Here is a 22,809-nt window from a genome sequence, read left to right as displayed (position 1 = left end):
TGCTGCCTGCCCTCTTGGCAGTGCATGTACAGTTGACCCAGAGCATTATGGACAGACAGACATACAGGCAGACAGACAGACTAAGCCTTTTATTATATTAGAATTACCAGAAACTTAACTAGAAAAGTAGTTTACGGCAAGTTAGAAGCATATTAAATAGCTATCAGGCTGGTTCTGTTTGCTCTGGGATTTTCTTTTGATACTTCTCTGATTTGTACCCCTCCCCAAACCTGCCCTCTCTGCCCAATAAAGCTATCTGTTAGCAAGTTTTGTGGTACATGCAAGAGTGGGATTAGGCACGCCTTTTTGTTCCCCTGGCTCGGCTGGGTAAGGGAGGCTACTTTGAGGTTAAAGGAAGCACCCCAAGATCTCGCAATGGGTCAAGTGCCCTCAAGGTCTATAAGGCCTGTGTACCCCGGGGGGCACAGGGCCCGAGCAACAACCAGACCCCAGGTGGTGGCAGCGGTTACCCCAGGTTTGCAGGTGTGCTCCAGGAATGGGGTCAGCCAAAAGTTGGCACCCCTGGGGAGACACTCAGAGCTTGGTAGGTGTTTGGGCACAGTGAGGCAGGTGGCTCAGTGCAGGGGTGATCCCTCCCCCCTTATAGCAGTTTTGCTCAACTCACATTTCTCAAATTTATTTAAGATAAGGTCATGTGGGACCTTGTCAAAACCCTTGCTGAAGTCCAGATACAACGTATCCACAGCATTCCCTTGATCCACCTAAGTAATTAATTTGTCAAAGAAGGAGTTCAAGTTTGTTTGACCCAATTTGTTTTTCATCAATCTGTGCTGGCTGCTTGCAATCACCTTTTCCTCCTCAAGAGGCTTGCAAATAAACTTTCTTAGATTATGCTCCAGTAACCAGTAAACAGCAAACTGTTTTGCTGTTTCGACTGTTTTGACATTTCACCCATAGGCTATAATGGGGAAGCACGAAACTGCCTATAACTTTGTCATTTTTGGCAGATTTGGATGAAAACAGTAGGGATGGTAGCCCCTTCTGAGGCCATAAAGCCTGCCAGGTTTCAAGGAGATAGGTATAGGGGTTTCTGGGAAACTGCACCTGAAGCTGCTGACAAGCAAAACTCTTGACATATGTGACTGTGTGTGTGCTGTTAAGGAGTGCCCTAACTGGTGCTGGGGCCTCTACACAACATGGTAGCATGCCCCAATGAGAAGGTCTCCTCCTCTCCTACAGCCTCAGTCGGGTCCACCACTTTAAATAACAAGAGGTAAAATAATAACTTAGTAAGCAGCAAAGTAGCACCAGCAGCATCTCAGGCAGCCAAACTGTGACAGAGCCTTTCTTTCCTCTCCTGCAGGAGCTTCTTCTCCAGCGTGTGAGTTAAGATGCGCCCTCACTGTGTCCTTCCATCCTCTTCCCTCTCCCTCTCCTTACTTTCTGTTTCCCTGCAGGCAAGCCCAGCTTCAGCTTCAAAACTCAAAATGTTTCAAAACTTTCGAAACGTTTTGACTGCCCTCGTTTCATTTTGAGGCTGTTTCAAAACCCTTGGTTTCATTTTGATTTTGCTGTTTCGAGCTCGAAATGAGTCAAAACAGCATCAAAACAAAACAGCCAGTGAAATTTCACACAGCCCTATACTGTACTGAGGTGAGGCTAAATGGTCTGTAGTTTCCCAGGTCCTTCTTTTTGCCTTTTTTAAAAAGGGGACACTATTATGACCCTTTTCCAGTCCTCTACTACCTGATCTGTCTCCCAGAATTTCTTGAAGATCATTGACAAAGGGCTCTTAGATCTCCTCTGACAGGTCCTTCAGGACCCTGGGATGAAATTCATTAGGCCCTGCTGACTTGAATTCATTCATACCCAGCAAAAGGTCTCTGTCTCCTCTGTTATCTCATCTGTTATCTTGTCTCTTTACTTGTCCAAATAATCCTTAATTGGTGTCTGGCTGCATTTTTTGTGAATACCAAGGCAAAGAATCTGTTGAGTAGCTCTGCCCTCTTCATCTTCTGTTAAGAGCTCTACCCAGCTAGTTAACAGTGGACCCACAGCTTCCTCAGTCTTTTCTGACAAAAATACTAACAGACCCTCTTCTTTTGTTGTCTTTAACCTTCTTTATCAGTGCAGCTCATTCTATATCTTTGCCTTCCTGATTTTGTTCCTGCTGGTTTTAGCTATTTCTTGGTATGTCTGTGGTGACCTGCCCATTTTTCATTGTGTGCATGCTTTCCTTCTGCTTTTGAGGTATGGTAGAGGATCCTTGTGAAGCCACATTGGTCTGTTGCAATTCTTCTTGTGCTTGTGTTGAGTTGGAACATCTCCCAGCCTCTTGGGCACCTTTATCCTTAAGTCTGTCTTCCCTTGGCACCATGCCTATTAACTCTTTGAGTTCGTTGAAATCTGACTTTTTGAAATCTATCATCCTAATTTTTGCTGACCTCATGCTTTCCCTGTGTCAGGTTTTGGAATTTTGTTGTATCATGATAACTTACTCCTAAATTGCCCATCACCTTCACATACTTCACCATTTTTTCCCTATTGGTCAAGACAAGATCTAAACTAGATGATCCCCTAGTTGTGTCCTTTACCTCCCATCAGTACCATCTTGTAACTTTTAGATAGATTTGCCATATCTTTGAACAGTGCCTCTTTTACCTCCTCTTTTTGATTTCTTAGCCTTTAATAAATCTCTAGTGCTATATTGGTGCTGCATCTTTCACCTTTCATCTTCATAGAATCATTAGAATCATAGACTAGAAAGACCGGAAGGGACCTGTAAGATCATCGATTCTGGTCCCCTGCCATGAGCAGGAGGTAATTGGGCTCAAACGAGCTCCACAAGGTGCTTGTCCAACCTACTGCAGCGCCACTGCTGGGAGTGTGTTCCAGATTCTAGTTACCCTTATGGCAAAGAAGTTTTTCCTTATGTCCAGCCTAAACTTTCCCTCAACTAGGTTGTGCCCATCAGAACTCGTCCTTCCGAGGGGTGTCTTTCTGAAGAGTTGCTCCCCCAGATCTTGGTGTTCGCCCCTGACTTGTAGGCGGCTATCAAGTCACCTCTCAGTCTTCTTACTCAGACTGAACAGCCCCAGTTCCCTGAGTCTCCTCATAGGGCCTATCCCCCAGGTCCCTGATCATGTGGGTAGCCCTTTCTTTGTAGCCTTTCAAACTTATCCACATCCTTCTTGAAGTGCAGTGCCCAGAACTAGACATAATACTCTAACTGTGGCTTCACCAACGCCAAATAGAGGGGGAGGAACACCTCTCTGGATCTGTTGGCAACACATTGGCTGATGCACGCCAGAGTTCTATTTGCCTGGCTGGCGACTTCACCACACTGATGACTATATTCATCCTTTGGTCAGTAGTCACCTAAATGCATTCTGCTTTGTTGTCTTCTTCCTCCTGAACCAGGGAGCAAATGTGTGTTTTTGATGTACGAGGCAACACCACTGCCCTTTCTCCCAACCCTGTCCTTCCAAAACAGAAAATAACCCTCCATGTTGATATTCCAGTCATAGGAGCTGTCTCACCAGGTCTCTGTGATAGCCATCAGTGACAGTTCTTTTCACAGTCTGCAACTTATCTTGTTTATTCCTCATACTTTTCCTATTTGTATACATGCATTGGAAACCTTTTGACTTGCTCATTTCCCTTTGCACTGCTTGCGGCTGTCCTGGGGCTCTTTCCTAGAGTGGAGTTACTTCTTCCAGTCCTTCCCTCTGTGAATTGTTTCCTCTGATGTTGGAGACTTTGTTCACCATCCCCCATGGAACTGTCAGGCCATGGCCTTAAACCCCCAATCTTTGACCTGTCCAACATGGCAGCTTACTCCAGTCTGCCACCTCCCCACCAGAACATAGAGGCAGACACAGGTGGCCAGAACCATCCACCTGGGCCTAGCAACACAGCCACTCCCTGGCACCAGAGTGGCCAGACAAGGTCAGCTGACCTCCTACCCCTTCCCATATAAACCCATGACCTAGAAGGGGAAATGTCTGGGCAGCAAGGCTCAACCTTGAACATAGGCTGCTGCACCGTTGGCTTGTGCTGCTACAGTTGGCTATTCAAGGACAAAGCTGAGGCACTGACAGGCCTTTCCTTCTGAGTCAGGTACTCCAGGCCTCAAGGTCGGACTGAGAGCCATGTCCCCTCAGCACCTTCCAGCCAGGAACCCAGCACTGACCTCCAGTCCCCTCAGCATCCCAGCATCTATAGCCCAGAAGAAGTAGGAGATGAAGGCTGCTGGTAATTGCCAGATCTGGATTCCAAGTCCAAAGGTACATTACAGGCTCTGGATAGTGACCAACAGGGACCAGTCAGGGTTCTCATTCCCAGTGACAACCCCATCATCCTTCAGAGCTAAGAGAATTTCTGTCCTCCTGGGACAGGGGTGCAGAAAAGGGAGGCACAGAGAGGCAGGAATGGAGCCATGAAGAAAAGCCAGGAGTCCTGACTCCTGCCCTAACTGATAGACACCCCTTCCCCCAAAGGCAGGAGCAGAGCCCAGGAAGGCCCTAGTGTAGTACCCTGCTGGGACTACAGTGTTTCCCTCCATGCCAGTCTGTGAATACTCTGGTGCCCTGTGTCCCATCCCTTCCCTGCCCCCCCAACCCAACATCAGCCATTTTTTCCAGGCAGGAGTCTTCATTGGACTGCAGCTCTCAGCACTTCTCATCCACTGGACAAACCCCAGTGCCTGGAGGCACCTCCAGGAGATTCTTATAGCCTCCTAGGACAAGCAATGTCTCCACTGACAGAGGAGGAAGGTGAAATGACTCATCCAGGACCATTTGCTGAGTCAGTGGAAGAGATAGGAATAGAACCCAGGAGCGCTTGTCCACATTACACCTCTCCTGTTACCACCATACACGTTTCGTGCCCACATGACAAAAATCACCATTAAGCTAGCTAAATAGTAGGGGAGTGCGAAGTGGGCCATATTCAATTCAGATTCAGATTCGGCCTGAATCAGGGACGGTGATTTGATTCATTGATTCAGATCTCTGTCCTTGATTCAATTCAGCTGAATCCAAATCTGAAGATTCGATGCTGATTCAGAGTTAATGGTCTGAGGGGGGATGGAAAATGGTCCACTCCAGTCCTATAGGAGGCACAATATACAACAATTACACAGAAAACATAATCATGGTTTACAGCCAAGCAACTGCCCCCAGCCCTGCCAGTGCCCCTCACCCCCTCACTCTTGCTGGGTTGGCCCTAGCTCTGGGGTGTAATGGCCACATATAACAGTGCATGGGGAGGGCAGAGATGCACCCAGCTCTAGGGTGTAACAGCTCCGTATAACAGTGTATGGGGAAAGCTGAGATACACTCAGAGCTGGGTGCAATGGCCACATATAACAGTTTAGCATGGCCCACACCATAGACTGTTATATGTGGCCATTACAACCCAGAGCTGGGTGCATTGCAGGACCCAAGCCTCTCCAAGAGTGTGTGACTTTCCTCTCCCTGCAGTAGCCTGGGGGTTGTGGCATGAGCACATGGGGGGCTGGTGGTTGGCATGGGTGGCAGCCCTTGCCCCCCCAGCCCTGCCTGTGTCCCTCACTCTAAACCTGAAGCCCCCTGCCTCACCAATACCTCTCATTCCTAGCTAACCTGTGCAGCCCCCCATCCTGGCTGGTGCCCTTCACTCCTGACCTGCAGCCCCTTGCCCTTCCAGCCCCCTTCCCCCAAAAACCATGCCGGTGCATCTCACTCCATACCTACAACTCCCTGCCCCTTCAGCCCAGCTGGTACCCCTCACTCCTGACTCATAGCATCCTGCCCCCTCACTCCTGACCTGCAGCCCCCTGCACTCCCAGAAAGAGGCAGCAGTATGACTGTCAGGAAGAGCAATGGCAAGCAGAGGATGGTCAAAGGAAGACAGGGACATGCTGCTGGGGACAAAAATAGGGTTACCTTGAGGGGTAGAGGACAAGAGGTGGAACAATTATTGAAGGGATCTGGTTGTAGTCTGGGGGGATATGACTGTAGGCGGTGATAATCTGCCAATTCAACAGTTAAAAGTTTGACATGCAGATAGACTAAGTGATAAGAAAATTCCTCTTACTGAGCCTGGGCTGTTTCTTTCTTCACCTCAACCCGTATCATGCCCCTGCCTGAGTTCCAGCCTGCAAGAGCTGTTTGCAAAAGGGATGGGAAACCCCCAACCCTGCCCAAAAGGGGAGGGAGAGGGGGAAAGGGCGGGACTCTATGCTCTCACTTACCGGAGGCTGCCTCAGGATCAGTCTTCTCCATTCCTGGAGGTAAGTGGGGCTCAGGTGATGTGGTGCATGGCTGGGGGCGGGGAAGCTGGCTGGGGACTAAGGGAGCGAAGATGTGTTGGGGGAAGACATGGAGTGTCTGCCGGCCAGCGGGCACTCCTGGTGGGGCTTTCCCCAACACCTTCCCCTCCCTCAACCCAGGCAAGTGGGTAGGCAAGTGGGGAGGGGGGCACCTGGGTGCAGTGGCAGAGGGGCGACGGTCACTGCCAGCCCCCCACCTCAACTCATTCTGTATCCACTCGCAGAGTTGGGGGTGAGGGGCAAGAGCAGCAGCGCACCTCTGAGGGTCACACACATGCCACACAGCCACGAGGGAGGAGGAGTTTGCACATGGCAGCCACCGCCACCACCGCACCACCACCACCGCACCTCATGCCACTAGCCTGTGGCCAGCAGTTGGAAAGCCACACAGGATGCAGGGTGTGGTGGTGTGGTGGCAACTGCCACTTGCGAACCCTCCTGCAGAGGGGCACTGCTGCCATCACCCCTGCTCTGGGCAAGCAGTGCAAAGCATGGTGGCAGTGGTGCAGTGGTGCTGGTGGCCACCACCGTGTGTGAATGGAGGTACAGTGTGGATGCAGCTGCCGGCAGTGGTGCAGTGGTGGCTGCCAGTAGTAGAAGCAGTGTGATGGCAGTGTCAGCCACCACGTACCAGCACCATTGCACTGGCACCACTGCGCCCTGCACTGCTTGCCTGGAGCAGGGCCAGGGGGCGAGGGCAACCATGCCCCTCTGCAAGCTTCGCATGTCCACCCAGCTGTGGGGAAGTGGGGGCTCGCATGCAGCAGCTGCTACCAAACCACCATGTCCCATGCAGCTTTCCCGCTGCCAGCTGCGGGCAAGCAGTGAGGTGAGGTGGCGGTGGTGCAGTGGTGGTGGCTGCTGTGTGCATCCCCCCTCTCTCCTGGCCGGGCATTGCATGTGAGGCCCACAGAGGGGCATTGCTGCCCTCACCCCCTCAGCCCTTCTCCTGGGAGGGGGCACAGAATGAGCCAAGGTGGGAGGCAGGGGGGCACCATGGTGTGTCACATGGGGCCAGCAGTGCCCCTTGCCCCTCCGCTGCCGCTCCTCAGATTGCGCTCTGTTCCCCTCAACACCTGTTCACCCACCCAGGCTGAGAGAAGGGAAGGTGTTGGGGAAAGCCCCACCAGGAGTGCCTGCCAGCCAGCAGGCACTCCATGTTTTCCCTCAACACATCCTCACTCCCTCAGCCCCCAGTCAACTTCCCCCTCCCCAGAGGGGATGGTGTGGTGGTGGCCACTGTGTGCGAGCTTTCCTCCTCCTCGGCCAGGTGGCGCGTGTGGGGCCCACAGAGGGGCACTGCTGCCCTTGCCCCCCCCCCCCCCAAGAACAGGCACAGAGATGCACTCCTCTTCCCCCATTCTCAATCTGCTCCTCCTCAACCCTGTTGTGGCAGGGGCAAGGGAAACACTGAGCCATGGGGATCCAGTGGCAATGGCAAAAGTCCCACACCACCGAACCTGCCAGCGGTGCCACTGGACACTGAGCTGCGGGAGCATGGCAGCAGCAGTGGGATCATTGTGCCACCAGCAATGCCAGTGACCCTGCAGCATGTGGGGCCATGGGAAGGAGGTGGCAGGAGAGGAATGGCCACACTGGCAATAGCCTGGCCCCCTAGGACCCAGGAGCAGGACAGTGGTGGCAGGTTCACCACACCGCAAAACTTACCATCCACCTGGCAGCATCCCACGCTGCAGTCAGCAGGAGCCCAGAGATGGGACGAAGAAAAAAAGCTGGTGCCAGAGTGGATGCACTTTGTAAGTGCAGGGCAGCGAGGCACCAATAAAAGCCCCGTGCAACGGTCCAACAACAGGACTGGAAGGAAGTCCCCTGCAGCTGAGGGCAGGCTGTGGTACAAGCGCAGAGTCAGAGAAAGACTGGTGGTGGTGACCCCCATTTGGGGAACTGCCAGTATGCAGAACTGCATACTGACTTAGCAGAGTCAATTGACATGCTAGAAGAGGAGACCTGGGAGCCCTACTGTGGAGAGGGCTGGGAAGGACAACAATAGGAATACAAGGAAGGATGAGGACCATAACTGATGCACACTATGTCCATGTAACACCAAAGTAACAACAGGTTGGTGCTAGGTGGGGTGTAGGGGAGGTGGCACCCCAAGATCCTTGTGCTACCAAGCGACTGTAGCTAGTCATCACTGAATGGGGAGTGACAGCTGTCCCTAAGATAAAAGATTTCCATCAAAGACAGGGCAGGTGAGAAGCTTCAGTGGATTACGTAACTGGTGCCAGGGCAAAGTGTCAGCCTACAGGACACAGTTGGTTCGGGGCAACTAGAAAAGTCTAAGTGGGGAGTTCCGGACAGGCACAGCAAGTTACACCCTTCCTTTCCCCTGTGCCCCCACACACCTACATGCTGGGTGGGGGGGTGTATATGTCTGTATTTGTGTGTTTGTCTGTGTGTCTGTGCCTGTGCCTGCATGTGTGGCACTGGGGGGCTGTTGTGGGGGGAGTAAGGGGCTTGAGCAGGACTAGGGAGGCTGTGTGGGGGAGTGAGGGGCACTAGCAGGGCTGGGGGGGCGTGAGGGGCCTTTCATTTTGATCACGTATTTTTGTTTTTTTTATCAGAGAGTATGCAATTTTTTAATCAGATAATTTGTGACTTTTTATCAGGGAAAACCAGGATCCCTGCTGATCATGCCTCCCCTCCCCCATGCACACACACTTTGGGAGAAGCTGTCCTGGGCATGGGGATTCCTGGTAGCCAAGACATCTTAATCAACCTTGATAAGAACCCCAGGCCAACCCAACACTGGTTCCCAGCTTTGGAAAATTCCTGCTTTTTGATGTGAGGATACAAATGACAGGAGACACAGGATTCTTTCTGTTTTACATAAAAATTCATGTAGTAATGTTTCCATTCAGGCTTTAGCCTGGGTACATGATACTCAGATGCCAACAGACAGGGAGGCGGCGGGGCGGGGAGGTGGGGAGGCAGCCAGACCCTTTGTGTACCCTTGTGTAGCCCTCCTCAAGGCATGTGCAGGGCTCAGCACAGGAGTGCACTGAGTTTAAAGTAAAGTGCTGTTTTTCTTCTTTCCACATCTGCAAGCAGTCACAACTGACAAACTGTCAGCTGAAAACAACACAGCACCAGTGAATTTAGGGCCCAGCCCCTGCAGTCGCTTTGCTGTAAAACCTACTGGCTGAAGCCACTGAGTGTTTAGAGCAGCCCAAGCAGGGGAACGCTCGGATTTTGAAAATGGGGGTGCAGATGGTGTGGTATAACACAACTCATATTTTTCTTCAGTTAAGGAGAAACTAGAAGCTTTACTAATATGCTGGGAGGGCGGAGGCTATGACTAGATCAAAGCAAAAATAAATATAACTATTGGAATGTGCACCAATTTGCTAGAATATATATTAATTAAAAAAAGTAATAAACTAAGCAAAAATAGTCAGACAGTCTTGTGTCACTATCCTGTAATCATTATAGTTAAATGTACATTTCATTCAGATTCGGTATCTTGGCAGTGCCTCCAATACTTCAGCATCAGTCATTTCTACATCTGAGTTAATATTACCACACCTGAGATAAGGTTTTAAGCTAGAGCTAAAACAGCCTGGAGTGCTGTGAAACAGGAGAGAGACATTACCAGGAATGACTAACAGACAGCACAATTGCAGAAGAAAGTTAGCTCGACCAATAGAAAATCAAGTACTATCCAGCCAGCAAAGCACACGCCTGCCAAGGGGGAAGGGGAGCCTCCAGGCTCTGCAGCAGGAAATCTTTTTGTGGCACATTCATGGATTGGAAATGGAGCCCAGTGCCCCCTCCTGAGGGAATGCCCCTGCCATGATGCTAAAGGGCATGAGCTGTCTGCCCTTTGCCCCAAGGATCATTACTGGGAAGGATGCATGCAAAGCAACAGGGAAACTGAGAGCCCTGGGTGGGCCGGGAATTCTTATAGGAGTTATGGGCTTGTGTCCTGTTAGGAACAAAGAGGGCTTGGAGGCCTGGGCTTCAAGAGGCTGCAGCAGTGCCCCAGGTCCTGAGTCAGCAGCAGGAGAAGGGACACGTGCTTCTGCTGCTGCTGAGCTTTGGGAGAAAGTGCTAGCTGAGGTGCCACCCTCCATCAAAGGGCACTTCTCTCAGCATCCACCATTCAGAGGGGATAGTCCTTTCAGAGGGGATAGTGTCCTTTCTCCATCAAGCCAGCTTTTCTTCCAAGGGGAGAGTTTCTTAACATTATGTGCGCTTCTTACCAGTCGCTTAGGTGCAATAAAACTGCATGTTCCCCTGTCTGACTGTCTGTGCTTCTTTTTTTTCAAAGGAGAGAAAATGCCTGTCTTTGGATGGGATCGGGGGGCAGAAGTGGGATCAGCAGGGCACAAAATGGGCAGGGGCAGGGCACTGGCATATCACTGCCCCCCTTCCTCCCCCACCCCATCATATTCCCTGTACCCAACTGAGGCCAGCTCTCCTTTTTTGGACCCGGAAATATGGTAGCTTATGCCAGGGGCTTCCACAGTTGAGTTCTAAATTTACCTCTGTTCTGTAGAAGTTTGTTAGTCACTTTTTGTAAGACTCATCTGAAAAGCTGAGCCATGATCATGAGTGAAAGCTCTATTTGTTTTAAAGAAATCAGTCAGGGTGCACTGATAAGTGAGCTCCTCAGCACAGTATGGCAGCAGAAGTGTGCTGGGGGCATAACCCAAGGGTCAGTGACTCAAAGCCATTCTTGGCTAGATTGCTTTTTGGTGACTTTAATGCTTCAAATAATTTTCCTTGCTCCTGTTCAGTCTAAAGGCAAAAAGAGAAGCTAATTTCCTTGTGGTAACAATTGTGTTTTTAAATCCTCCTTATTGTCAGGCTCTGACATTGTTGAGCTAACTGTTTACATGCTTGGCTTGGATGGGTTTGCTCTGAGCTTGCTTTCCCCCCCAGCAGATTGTTCCTCAGTTATTCTTTCTTTCGAATTGTTTTGTAATGAGAGGGTTAGTGAGTCACTGGGCTCGTGTATTTGTTGTTGCTTTTTCTGCCAGCCTGTGCATTCTGTTTGTGTCTCTGCTCCTTTCTCTGTTGTCCAGAGAACCGCCCTTCCTTGTTTTCTCTGCTGGGATGGCTTCAGGCTGTAAGGGGCTTACTCCATGAGTGGCAATCAAACCTTGTGCCATCACTACATACATAATGCTGATGCATGCCTCCCCTCCAAATAGTACCAGACAACCAAATGATTGTCCTGAGAATTTGTGATGTAGCTACACTGAAACCCAACACTTCCTACCTTTCTCAAAACCAAGAATAACAAAAGGCTAAGAAGAAAAGTATCAACTCAGCATAGGCAAAGACTATTTCTTGTGTTATTTTAATATCCCTTCACCATCACTTGTCTTCAGACTGAACACCCTTGTTGGTGCCCCTCACTCCTGATCCTCAGCCCCCTGGCGCTGCCAGTGCCCTGCACACCCAACCCCTGACATACCCCTTCTTCCCCTCCCCCTGACTATGGGCACTGGTGCCTCCTGAGTCAGGGGGGCATTTGCCACCTGCAGCGGCCAGTCAGTGACTGAGGGGCAGGGGGTCCCCTTGGCTGATCGCACCAACCGGGAAGTGCTAGTGGCATGCCCAGAAGTGTCAGCGATGCTTCTCCTGGCACCTCACTCCCCAGCCAGAGCTCTCAGGGGAGGCACCAGTGCTCCCACCTGCCCCCCCACCCCCCGCCCATCACCTAACTGGGGAACGCTGGCTGTCAGGGGGTGCACCAGTGCTCTCAGGGCGTGCATATGCACCCCTGTGCACCCCCTACATGTCACCACTGCCTCTGACTGAACAGGTTTTGTTTTCCTTTTTGTGAAAAGGTTTTACATTTCAAAGAGGGCAATTAGCACCTTCTGAGGCCAAGCTCTGTTTCTTCAGAGAAACTGAGGGGTTTTCGCCCCCCCAAGAAAGGCATTTTTGCTCCTTCACTGAAAAAGAAGGCAGGCAGACAGACAGACCTGGGAATATGCAATTTTATTGCACCTGAGCAATTGGTAAGAAGCATACATAAAAGTGTTAAGAAACTCTCCCCTTGGAAGAAACTCTGGCTTGACAGAGAAAGGACCTGGACTCCCTGAGACGAGACAGTGATCCCTGGGTCAGTCAGGGGTCCCCATGGAAACCGTACCAAGCCCAGACAGCTGGGGGATGCTGGGAAATGTAGTCTTGTCATGCAGGGGAGGGCAGCGATATGCCGGTGCCCTGCCTTTGCCCATTCTGTTGCCCCTCAATGCCAAGCCACAGCCCGCCCCCAGTCCTGCTGCTGCTCCTCACTCCTGATCCACTGACCCCAGCCCTGCCAGTGCCCTGCACTCCCAAACCACATCCCCCTGCCCCCCAGTGCCCCTCACTCCTGATCTGCAGCCCACCCCCCTCCCCCAGTGCTCTCACTCCTGACCTGCAGCCTCCTGGCCCCCCAGCCCTACCAGAGGAGCCCCAGCTGTCCCCATCCTGACTGGCCTGGAGTGTGATGGCTCCATCTCATGCAGGCGGCAGCATGTGCCTGGCCCCAGTGTAATATGCATGAAGTGTATATTATATTAAAATACAAGCAGGACCTCTGCCAGGAGGGACAAGGCAATTTGCCACATTTATTGAGAATAGAACAACATTAAAACAATACACACATCAACACACACATATGCACATTCATTCTCCTTCTCTCTGCAGATGTTATAGTTATCAAAGTCAGTTGCTCAATATTTGTTCTAGGTGGCCAGCCTAGGCATATTGAGACCCCCACTGGAAGTGGGGTGTACAGACACGCCTGTGCTTCTGTGAAGTTTGCGGAGTGAGTTCCCACCTTTATGCTGTTAAGTCTCTTCTTTTACAGGGATTGCAAGTCTTTGTTTGAGACTAGGGTACTTTTCCATCGTGCCATGAGGTCAAGCTCATGCATCATTGCCCCAGGTGCTAGTATCAATCAACATGCCTCTGTTATCACAGCATAGGCCGTGTAGGCCTGTGCGAGTTGGCAGTGAGCCAATCCGGCTTCAGATCCAGCTGCTTCAGATGGCTGTGATCCAAGCTGGAGCTCCGGACCAGGTTTCTGCCTTGACCCGGCCGAAGTGGCTCCAAAGCTTCGGAGCGGCCTCGGAGATCCGGCCATAGGGTATAGTGGGGAATCTATGAAATATCTCTAACTTTGTTGTTTTTTGTCCAATTTGGATGAAACTTGCAGGAATGGTAGCCTCTGCTGAAAGCATGAAACCTCACAAGTTTCAGGAAGATTGGTGCAGGGGTTTGGGGGGAACTGTACCCCAAATTCTTGAAAGCCAAACTCATGTCACTGCTGTGTGTTACAACACGGGGGAGGGTGCACAACTGCAGGGCTGGTAGCTCTTACTGAGGCCACAAAGCCTGCCAAGTTTCAAGGAGATCGGTGCAGGGGTTTGGGGGAACTGCACCTCAAGCTGCGGACAAGCAAAACTCGTGCCATGGGTGACACTGCGTGTGTTCAGGCGCAGCAGGGTGACAGCTGCAGGGATGGTGGCCCCTGCTGTGACGCCTGCCAGCTGTGGAGGAGGTCGGTGCGGGGGGGTTGTGGGGCCCTGCACCCTTAGCTGCTGACAGACAAAACTCCTGCCAAGACTGCGTTTCTCTTGGGGCAGTTGATTGTCTGTGTTGATTCTTTCCTCTCCTTAGCCTGGTTTTGCAGGTGCTAATTGATGCTCATTAAGTCGCTATATAGTAGCTAGGTCCTGCGTATTGAGCTGGGCCCTGAGTGAATCGTGAAAGAAATTTGGATGCTTATCTTGCTGGGCTCCTATGACCCCAGCTGAGTTCCTGCCCCTGGGGCAGGGGGCTGGACTCGATGATCTTCCGAGGTCCCTTCCAGCCCTAATGTCTATGAGTGTGCAAGGGGGTGCTCGGGAATGTTGTGGCAAGGCAAACAGCTCCTATCTTGGAGACAGTCCCTTAGATCTCTGTTTCTTTCCTCTCAGCACCAGCTCCAGTCCAGCCTGAGAAGAGACAATGGCACCTCTGTGACTGAGTTCTTCCTGGTTGGATTCTCCCTGCCCCCACAGCTGCGCTTCATCCTATTCACAGTCTTTTTCTTATCTACATTGTCACACTGATGGCCAATGTACTCATCTTAATGGCTATCTGGCTGGACAGTGCCCTGCACACTCCCATGTACTTCTTCCTATTCACCCTCTCACTTTCTGAGACCTGCTACACCTTTGTCATCATCCCCAACATGCTGGCCACCCTGCTGTATGGGGGGAGACCTATCTCCTTGCCTGGCTGTGCTCTGCAGATGTACTTCTTTGCTGCTTTTGCAGGTACCAACTGCTTCCTGCTGGCAGTGATGGGCTATGATCGCTATGTGGTCATCTGCCACCCCCTGCACTACCCAGTGCTGATGAACTCACGTGTCTGTGCTAGACTGGTGGCCACCTGCTTCTTGGGTAGCTTGCTGTATTCAACTGTAGAAATTTCTCTCATTTCACCTGCCATACTACAACACCAACATAATTGACCATTTCTTCTGTGACATCTCCCCGGTGCTCAAGCTGGCCTGCACTGACAGTAGCCTCCCAGAAGGAGTGTTCATCACCGGCATGCTGTTCCTCATTATGGCACTACTACTGATCCTGACCTCCTACATCCTCATCCTCACTGTCATCCTTAAGATCTCCTCAGCAAAGGGCTGGCACAAGGCCTTCTCCACCTGTGCTGCCCACTCGACTGTGGTAATTGTGCACTATGGCTGTGCTGGCATCATCTACCTAAGGCCCAAATCCACCCACTCACAAGAGAAGGACAAACTCATTGCTGTGTCCTACGCGGTTTTCACCCCACTGCTCAACCCCATGGTGTACAGCCTGAGAAACAAGGAGGTGAGATCCGCCCTTCACAGAACAATGGCCAGAATAATCTGCTTCCAGGGGTTATAATAGCAGTCCCAATCTCAGTGGGTGCATCTACATATGCACCCCACTGCACAGTTGGTGCAGTCCCAGTCGTGCAAGGGTCATTTCCAACCACACTGTGTAGTAGCAGTGGAGTCACGGTTAGTGCCTCCCGATACTACATCACCATAGTGATGAGCTATGTCACCATAGGTCATTGCTATGGCTCTGTAGCATCTTATGTAGAAGTGCCCAGTCACACCAGGCCTTGGCAAATCCTGACAGTGCTTAAGGCTCCAAAGTGAAATTCATGACAAATCTGTAGTTTTGCTGGAAGGTGACATACTGCCATCCTCATTCTGCAGGCACTCATAGGCCTGGTAAAAGACACTAGTGGGCCAAGTACAGTGCCCTCAGGGCAAGGGGGGCGGGGGGGTGGAAGAAATCCTACTTCACTGGGAAGTGAGATAGTTCCTGTTGTAGAAACTTGTGCCAAAGACAATGGATTCCCTAGCCTGGCCTAAATGATCTGAGGATTGCCAGATGCAAGGGCAGGGAGGGGGTGTGTTTGGGAAACTGTGAGGCAGGCTGTGAATGGAAGCAGAGGACAGAGCTCTTGGGGTGCAGGACTGGCTGGAAGAGCAGGCTGGGCATGTGTGAGCAGGGAGCTGCCTGCTGCTGTGTGACCCTGCTGTGTCCAGGGAAATGGGCCTGTGTGTACAATTGCTGAAAAATAAATTGCAATGGTGCAATTGCACCAACATAACACTTGACTCAGTCTCCATTCCTTCTACTCATCCAAACAACCCAGTAAGCAGGGAACTACCTGAGCTACTCGTAACAAACAGAGCAGCAAGGCCTGAATCCTACCCTTCTAAATTAACCAAATCTAGGATCAGCCACCAACTCTATCTTGGCACTGGAACCTAATTAGTGTGGACTCTCACAACAGAACAGAGATCTAGAGATGCTTACTTATACCCACCCACACATCCAAGCCCCAAGAGCTAATGGTATAGGGTAATGCAAGACTGAGGTTGTAGCTGTGATGGTCCAGAAATGATGCAAGGCATGGGTTTCTTAGGTGGCATCTTTTATTGGTTCAGCCATGTAGTTGGGATACAGTAAGACAAGCTTTGAATGTAAGACATTCTTCAGCAGGTCTGTGATTCTAGGAAGCCAGGTACAGCAAGTGAAGCACAACATAGGGGAGGGGCTGAGAGAAAGTTTCAGGGGTAGCAGACACACAGCAGAAAAAATGAATCCGATTACTTGGAGATTGACTCCCATATCCCACCTTGGATAGGCCTCAATCTCACCTTCCTTATGTGTAAGGTACTCAGGAACTGGATACAAAAAAAAAAATCCATATCAGTGTTTAGTCTTTGGTTCCTAGTATTCAGCAAAGAATTTTTATTCCCAAATTTGCCTTTTGAAGGTGTTAGGTAGATTTCCCTGGATGTTGCAAAGTGGGGCTCCCCACCTAGCCACAGTGCTAGTTGCCCCACTTGCCTTTGGGCACACCCCCCACCTGACTCACCCACCATACCTTGTTCTTAATTAAGATGTTAATTAAGGCAGGAGGCTGCCCACTCTTGCCCCGATGCCAGGGGGCACTATCTGTAGCTCTGATCCTTCCATACACCACAGCCCAAGCCCCGCAGATGGCATCCAGCTGTTAATTCCAGTGGCCACACACTGGGCCCCAGAATCCTCCAATCAGGACCCCTCTTAGATCCCTCCATTCAGGCAGCCTACTCCGCCTTCATTCGGGCTGCCTAGCTCCCTGAAACTATTTCCCCTCTTGGGCATGGTCCCCCCGGGACCTTTGGCCACACAGGCCCTGGCCTCACCTCGAAGGCCAGTTGGGACCCCAGGCCCTCAGCTCTGGGCGCCCCTGGTCCTTTTTACCATTCTGGTCCTGGCCCCAGCAATGACCAGTCAAGGATACTCTACATCAGGCCTCTGAACCTTTAGCCCCACTCTAGCTCCTGGGTCTGCCTTCTGGCCCTACTAGTGGTTAACCCACCCAGTTGTGGGAACTAAGGTAACTCACACCACAACTGGTGTTCCAGGGTCTCACAGGGCCTCTTACTCCCCTGCCGGAGCACCATGTCATTGTGCTCTCTCTATATAAACATACTGGGCTCTCAGCCCTCTGGTTCCCACCCCCCTTCACTGGGGTTCCTTATCTCTGCCCCACCCCCTCACTTGGGGCAATGGGGCTTCCCTCCCCGGTGGGCTCAGGTGGCCATAGCTGTGCCTGGCCCCAACTACCTCCGGTGTTATGTGACCCACACAAAGGTGAGTGCTAAGGGTTAAGGCACCCCTACCCACCTTTCACTGGGGTGATAACTGGCCTGGCATTTCCTGGGGGTTCCCATGCCACTGGGAGCCCCACCAGGCCACCCACTCCTGGCAGGGTGCAGTTTTAGGCCATGCCCAGGACCAGGAGCCTCCTAACCATCCCCTACAGCTCCTTCCCTTACCTCCAGGACATTCTACAAAGCCTTGCAGCCAGGCACTGTCACTGCCTGGCTTGCCAGTAGCGAACTGCCCTGTTTATATGGGCAGCCAGAGATCTAAAATGGCTGCCACAATCAAGCACCTGCTGGCTGCTTGGCTCCAGTCTTAAAGTGGCAGGCACCAACGGGGCCCTGCCACATTTGAGCAGAAGGATAGTGAGATCAGAGGCAAAGTTGTTGTTGTGTGAGAAATGTGCTTATAAAGGTGAGTGTATGTCTCCATCCTTTATGTATTTTTCTGTGAGTGTTCATTCCTTTGCATAGTTTCTGTTTAATTTCACCCATGTAGTTGCCATGAGGTCACTTGGTACATTGGATCAGATATATCACATTTTGGGAAAGGCATGTGTAGGAACCATGGGTTTTAACCATCACGCCACGGGCGATCACCCAGTGAGGGGGCTGCAGGTGCTTGACCACCTGGGCGACAGTGATCATCGCGTGCTGGAATTCACCATCCAGCGCAAGATGGTGAAGGCCTGCAGCAAGGCAACAGCCCTGGACTTCAGGAGGGCGGATTTCAATGAGGTAAGGAGAATAGTCGGGGAGGCACTGAGGTCCCAGAGGGGAGAGGGATCAGGTATCCAAGAAGAGTGGTCGTTCCTTAAGGAGATGATCCTCCATGCCCAAAGGGAGGTAATCCCAACACGGATCAAAGGGGGCAAGAGGGCGCAAAAGCCCCCAGGGCTCATCAAAAGCATACAGGAATGTCTCCTAGCTAAAAAGGAGGTGTACACCCAATGGAAGGGAGTGGCCATCACCAGGGAGGACTATACCTCGGTTGCTCAGGGCTCTAGGGGGTCGGTCAGGAAGGGCAAGGCAGAGATGGAACTGGGACTAGCTACCTGGATCAAGGACAACAAGAAGTCCTTTTTTAAATACATAGGGGGTAAAAAGAAGGTACTGGGTAACGTGGGGCCACTGCAAGACACGCTAGGAAATCTGGTCATCGCACCAGACAGCAAAGCTAACTTATTTAACAATTTCTTTGCCTCCATTTTTCTAAGCAGGGACCAGGTCACCCCCCCCCACCGGGACCCCCATAGGACCCAGGGGAGGCATACCCAGACCTAGGGTCAGAGAGGACCTAGTCAGGGAACTTCTGGAGGGACTGGACGTATTTAAATCAGCTGGTCCTGACGACCTCCACCCCAGAGTGCTGAGGGAATTGGCAGAGGTCATTGTGGGACCCCTGGCACAGCTTTACGAGCACTCATGGTGCTCTGGCGTGGTGCCAGAGGACTGGAAACGGGCCAATGTGGTTCCCATTTTCAAAAAAGGGAGGAAGGAGGACCCAGGAAACTGTAGGCCAGTTAGTCTTACCTTGATCCTGGGTAAACTTTTTGAGAGAATTATCCTGGCGCATGTCCATGAGGGGCCAGCAGGGGAGATTATGCTTAGGGGCAACCAACATGGGTTCATTAGAGGCAGGTCCTGGCAGACCAACCTGGTGGCCTTCTATGACCAGGTCACAAAATCCTTAGATGCAGGGGTAGCAGGGGACGTAGTCTTTCTGGACTTTAGGAAGGTCTTTGACATGGTCTCTCACCCCATTCTCATTAAAAAACTAGGAGACTGTAGCATCGACACCTACACAGTCAAATGGGTCACTAGTTGGCCGGAGGGCCGCACCCAGAGAGTGCTGGTGGATGGGTCTTATTTGACCTGGAGGGATGTGGGCAGTGGGGTCCCCCAGGGCTCGGTCCTCGGGCCCACACTGTTCAACACTTCATCAGCGACTTGGACAAGGGGGTAAAATGCACCCTGTTCACATTCGCAGACGACACTAAGATGTGGGGAGAAGTGGGCACGCTAGAAGAGAGGAATAGGCTGCAATTGGACCTAGACAGGTTACAGGGGTGGGCGGATGAGAACAGGATGGGTTTCAACACTGACAAGTGCAAGGTGCTGCACCTGGGGAGGAAGAACCAGCAGCATACCTACAGGCTGGGGAACTCCCTTCTTGTCAGTGCAGTCAGAAAAGGATCTTGGAGTCATTATTCAGGCCAATATGAATGTGGGTCAACAGTGTGGGGATGCGGTCAGGAAGGCCAACCGTACCTTGTCATGCATCCACAGATGCATCTCAAGCAGGTCCAAGGAGGTGATCCTCCCCCTCTGTGCGACTGGTCAGGCCACAGTTGGAGTACTGAGTCCAGGTCTGGGCGCCGCACTTCAGGAGGGATGTGGACAACATGGAGAGGGTCCAGAGGAGGGCCACTCGCATAAGCAGGGGTCAGCAGGGCAGGTCCTATGAGGAGAGGCTACGGGACCTGAACCTGCTCAGCCTCCACAAGAGAAGGCTGAGGGGAATCTAGTGACCTGTTACAAACTAGTCAGGGAGGACCAGCAGGCATTGGGGGAGCCCCTGTTCCCCCCAGCACTCCCAGGAGTGACTAGAAATAACGGTCACAAGCTGGCAGAGGGTAGATTCAGACTAGACATCAGGAGGCACTACTTCACTGTCAGGGCGGCTAGGATCTGGAGCCAACTTCCAGGAGAAGTGGTGCTGGCTCCTACCCTGGGGGTCTTTTAGAGGAGGCTGGATGAACACCTCGCCAGGGTCATTTGACCCCAGTACTCTCCTGCCACGGCAGGGGATCAGACTTGATGATCTGCTCAGGTCCCTTCCAACCCTACCAACTATGAAACTATAATGGTTTCTTATGGGAGATACTGATAGTAAGGGCAGTGGAGATGTGCTGACAGGTTAAGCATTTCTGTGTTCCACTTGACATCTGTTGGACAGTGGACAGTTTGCTTCTAATGATGAGTTGGACAAGCTTGGGGGGTCTATTTGAAAGCCAGAAATGGAGGGGCTGGGAATTTCTCTCTCAAGGTCAGATCTTTGTCGAGTGGAGGCTGTAATTGTTTGGTGAATCTTCTACTCAGTTCCAGTGTGGGGTGGTAGGTGATTGCCAGGGGGGTACAGTCACGGTGGATTTTCTTTTTGTACTGTAGCTGATTGCTGTTGGGTACTTGGATGGCCTTTCAAATGCACAGTCTGTTTCTCTAGTGGAGAGTCCTTGATCTATAAAGATAAGTTTTTGGCTAGTTAGGTGGGAATGGGGGTACAACTTATTATGTCGCTGTCTCTGGGGGTGGAAAGCCTTGGGGAGGCAGGGAGCATAGGTCAAGTGAGTGGTGTGGTCACTTGCCATGTTCTCATAAATCTTTTCATTCCAATAGGTGAGTCTCAAGCATGCAAAAGGATGTGCCTACATCCCTGTGAGGAACTGGCTCTGTAGCAGGGCACTAGGGTGCCTGCTACTCAAAGCGCTGGGATAACCCTTCAGGTGCTGGTTGCTGAGGCAACCAAAGGGAGCTGATGGCTTACACCTGCCTAGCCAGCTGAAGAAAGGGGCAGGGCCTAGCCCCTATATAAAGCACAGGCAGGCGGTTGAAGGCAGTTCCCTGACCAGCAGCTAAGGAGGGAGGAGCTCCTTGCCAGAAGTGAGAAAAACCTGAATGCCAGAGCAGCATTGGTCACCGCAGTAGGAGAGAGAACCCGGTAGGCCTGAGCATTGTTATAGCCAGGAGGCTTATGTTTATGTGGTAGCCAAGAGGCTGGTGTTTGGGTTGTTGTTTGTATTGGCTATTGATTACACTGGTGGTTTGGGTGAGGCTATAAGGGAATGGAGGAGGAATCACGGTAGAGTGAGGACCCCAGCCCCAGTGAGGGCACAGTTTGGGGTGTACAGACCCTAGCTCCAGAGAAGGGCCCAGCGAGAGGGCAGCGTTGCGGAGAAGGGCCCAGCGAGAGGGCAGCGTTGCGGAGAAGAGCCCAGCGAGAGAGAGGGCCGCGGAGGGCCTGAGCGCCAGAGGGGTGTAGGCCAAGACAGTGTTGTACACGCATAGCCCACAAGGCTTGGGTACACAGAACACTGGAAGCAGGGGAACTGTAGCCAAGCAAAAGAAAGGTAGCCTCCCTATAAAGAACTTGCATACAGAGTAGTGGTGGGCGAGAATAGGAGGGTGCAAGTCCGAAGCTTGGCACAGTAAAGGAGGCAACGGGGGAGAGCACAGCAACCCTGACGTCGCTCCTGCCACAGGCTCAAAGCTCCAATGGGCCTTGCGCTGCAGGCAGCCACGGTGGCAGCTTGAGGGCTCTAGGCATAGTGCTGGGTTCTCCCAGGGGAGAAGGGAGAGGGGGACCTCTGCCTTGTGCTGGGCCCTGCCTAGTAGGGGTGTGTAAAGTGGGCCCTATTTGATTCATTGATTCAGATCACTGTCCCTGATTCAGGCTCATATTGTTTCTAAAAGAGATTCTTAATAATGTGTTCGTATTATTTTTCTTGGGGTCCAAACTAGGGTTTGGGCTACTTTTCCTGAATGGATTGCATTTTTCATTTAATAATTGCATTTTTCCTGCAAAATAGTATTTTTTGTAAAAATAACCATTATCAAAGTCACTCACTTCTACAGACTTTTTTTCATTATATAAAATATTTCAATACTATTTTTGGATAACAAATTAATGAAAATTATCTATTATAAATCAGAGACCATTTGGAGGGAAATATTTCATATTTTTTTAAACTGAAAAATTAACAGCCCATTTAGAACTCCTCAAATATATATTTGAATATAAAAAAACTTTCATGGAACCATTTTTTCTCCATCTTTTGATTACCTCTGATCCAAAACAAGACCCAGAACCAATTTGGAGACCCAGAGCCAAAGTGGAAAAGTGTTTCCTGTACAGAATGCAGTAGATGTATTGGGTGCACCATTTGGAATAAGTAAAAGGCTGATTCTCTAAACCTGACACAGTCTCCTATGTTTGGGGACAAAAACATACTTTGAAGGATGAGCACAAAAGGCTTGTTCCATCACAACGGCTCTTCTCATCTCTGAAACCCCTCGATTTCTTGAACCAGACAGGAATTTGGTTGAAGGAGTAAGGAAGAGCACTAAGGGAAAAACAGGGAAGAGTACGGGGATTTTATGTACTGAAAAAGCACATAAATCCAGCAAATGGATAAAATCAAGAGTGTGGGATTGGATTTATTCTAACCTTTTTCAGGAGCTTCTGACAGTTGCTGAGAAACACCTCTCGCTCCCTAGTGTGGCAGGCTTGCCTATCTTCTCCCACTTCCTTGGCCTTAGAGAATTGTCAAGTGATTGATGGGGCAAACCCACCAATCAGAGACCA

The 22,809-nt window shown here is 51.1% G+C and overlaps 1 protein-coding gene and 1 long non-coding RNA gene across 2 annotated transcripts; one reads left to right on the top strand and one right to left on the bottom strand.

Moving 5' to 3' along the window:
- Positions 1–14,148: 14,148 nt before the first annotated feature.
- On the top strand, positions 14,149–15,174 carry LOC102375489 (olfactory receptor 10K1-like). The gene is given in 3 exon segments (XM_014525678.1): positions 14,149–14,326; positions 14,329–14,725; positions 14,727–15,174. Coding segments are annotated over 3 exon segments (1,023 nt in total).
- Positions 15,175–16,219: 1,045 nt separating this feature from the next.
- LOC102372595 lies at positions 16,220–22,745 on the bottom strand. The gene is made up of 3 exons (XR_325162.3): positions 22,672–22,745; positions 22,456–22,567; positions 16,220–16,475 (listed from the first exon to the last, which is right to left on the bottom strand). It is a non-coding gene; the product is annotated as an uncharacterized LOC102372595 (long non-coding RNA).
- Between the last annotated feature and the right edge of the window lie 64 nt (positions 22,746–22,809).

This window comes from Alligator sinensis, unplaced genomic scaffold (genome assembly GCF_000455745.1).
Source record: "Alligator sinensis unplaced genomic scaffold, ASM45574v1 scaffold909_1, whole genome shotgun sequence".
In the NCBI taxonomy this organism is placed as follows: Eukaryota; Metazoa; Chordata; order Crocodylia; family Alligatoridae; genus Alligator; species Alligator sinensis.
This window is presented reverse-complemented; position numbering and strand designations above follow the sequence as displayed.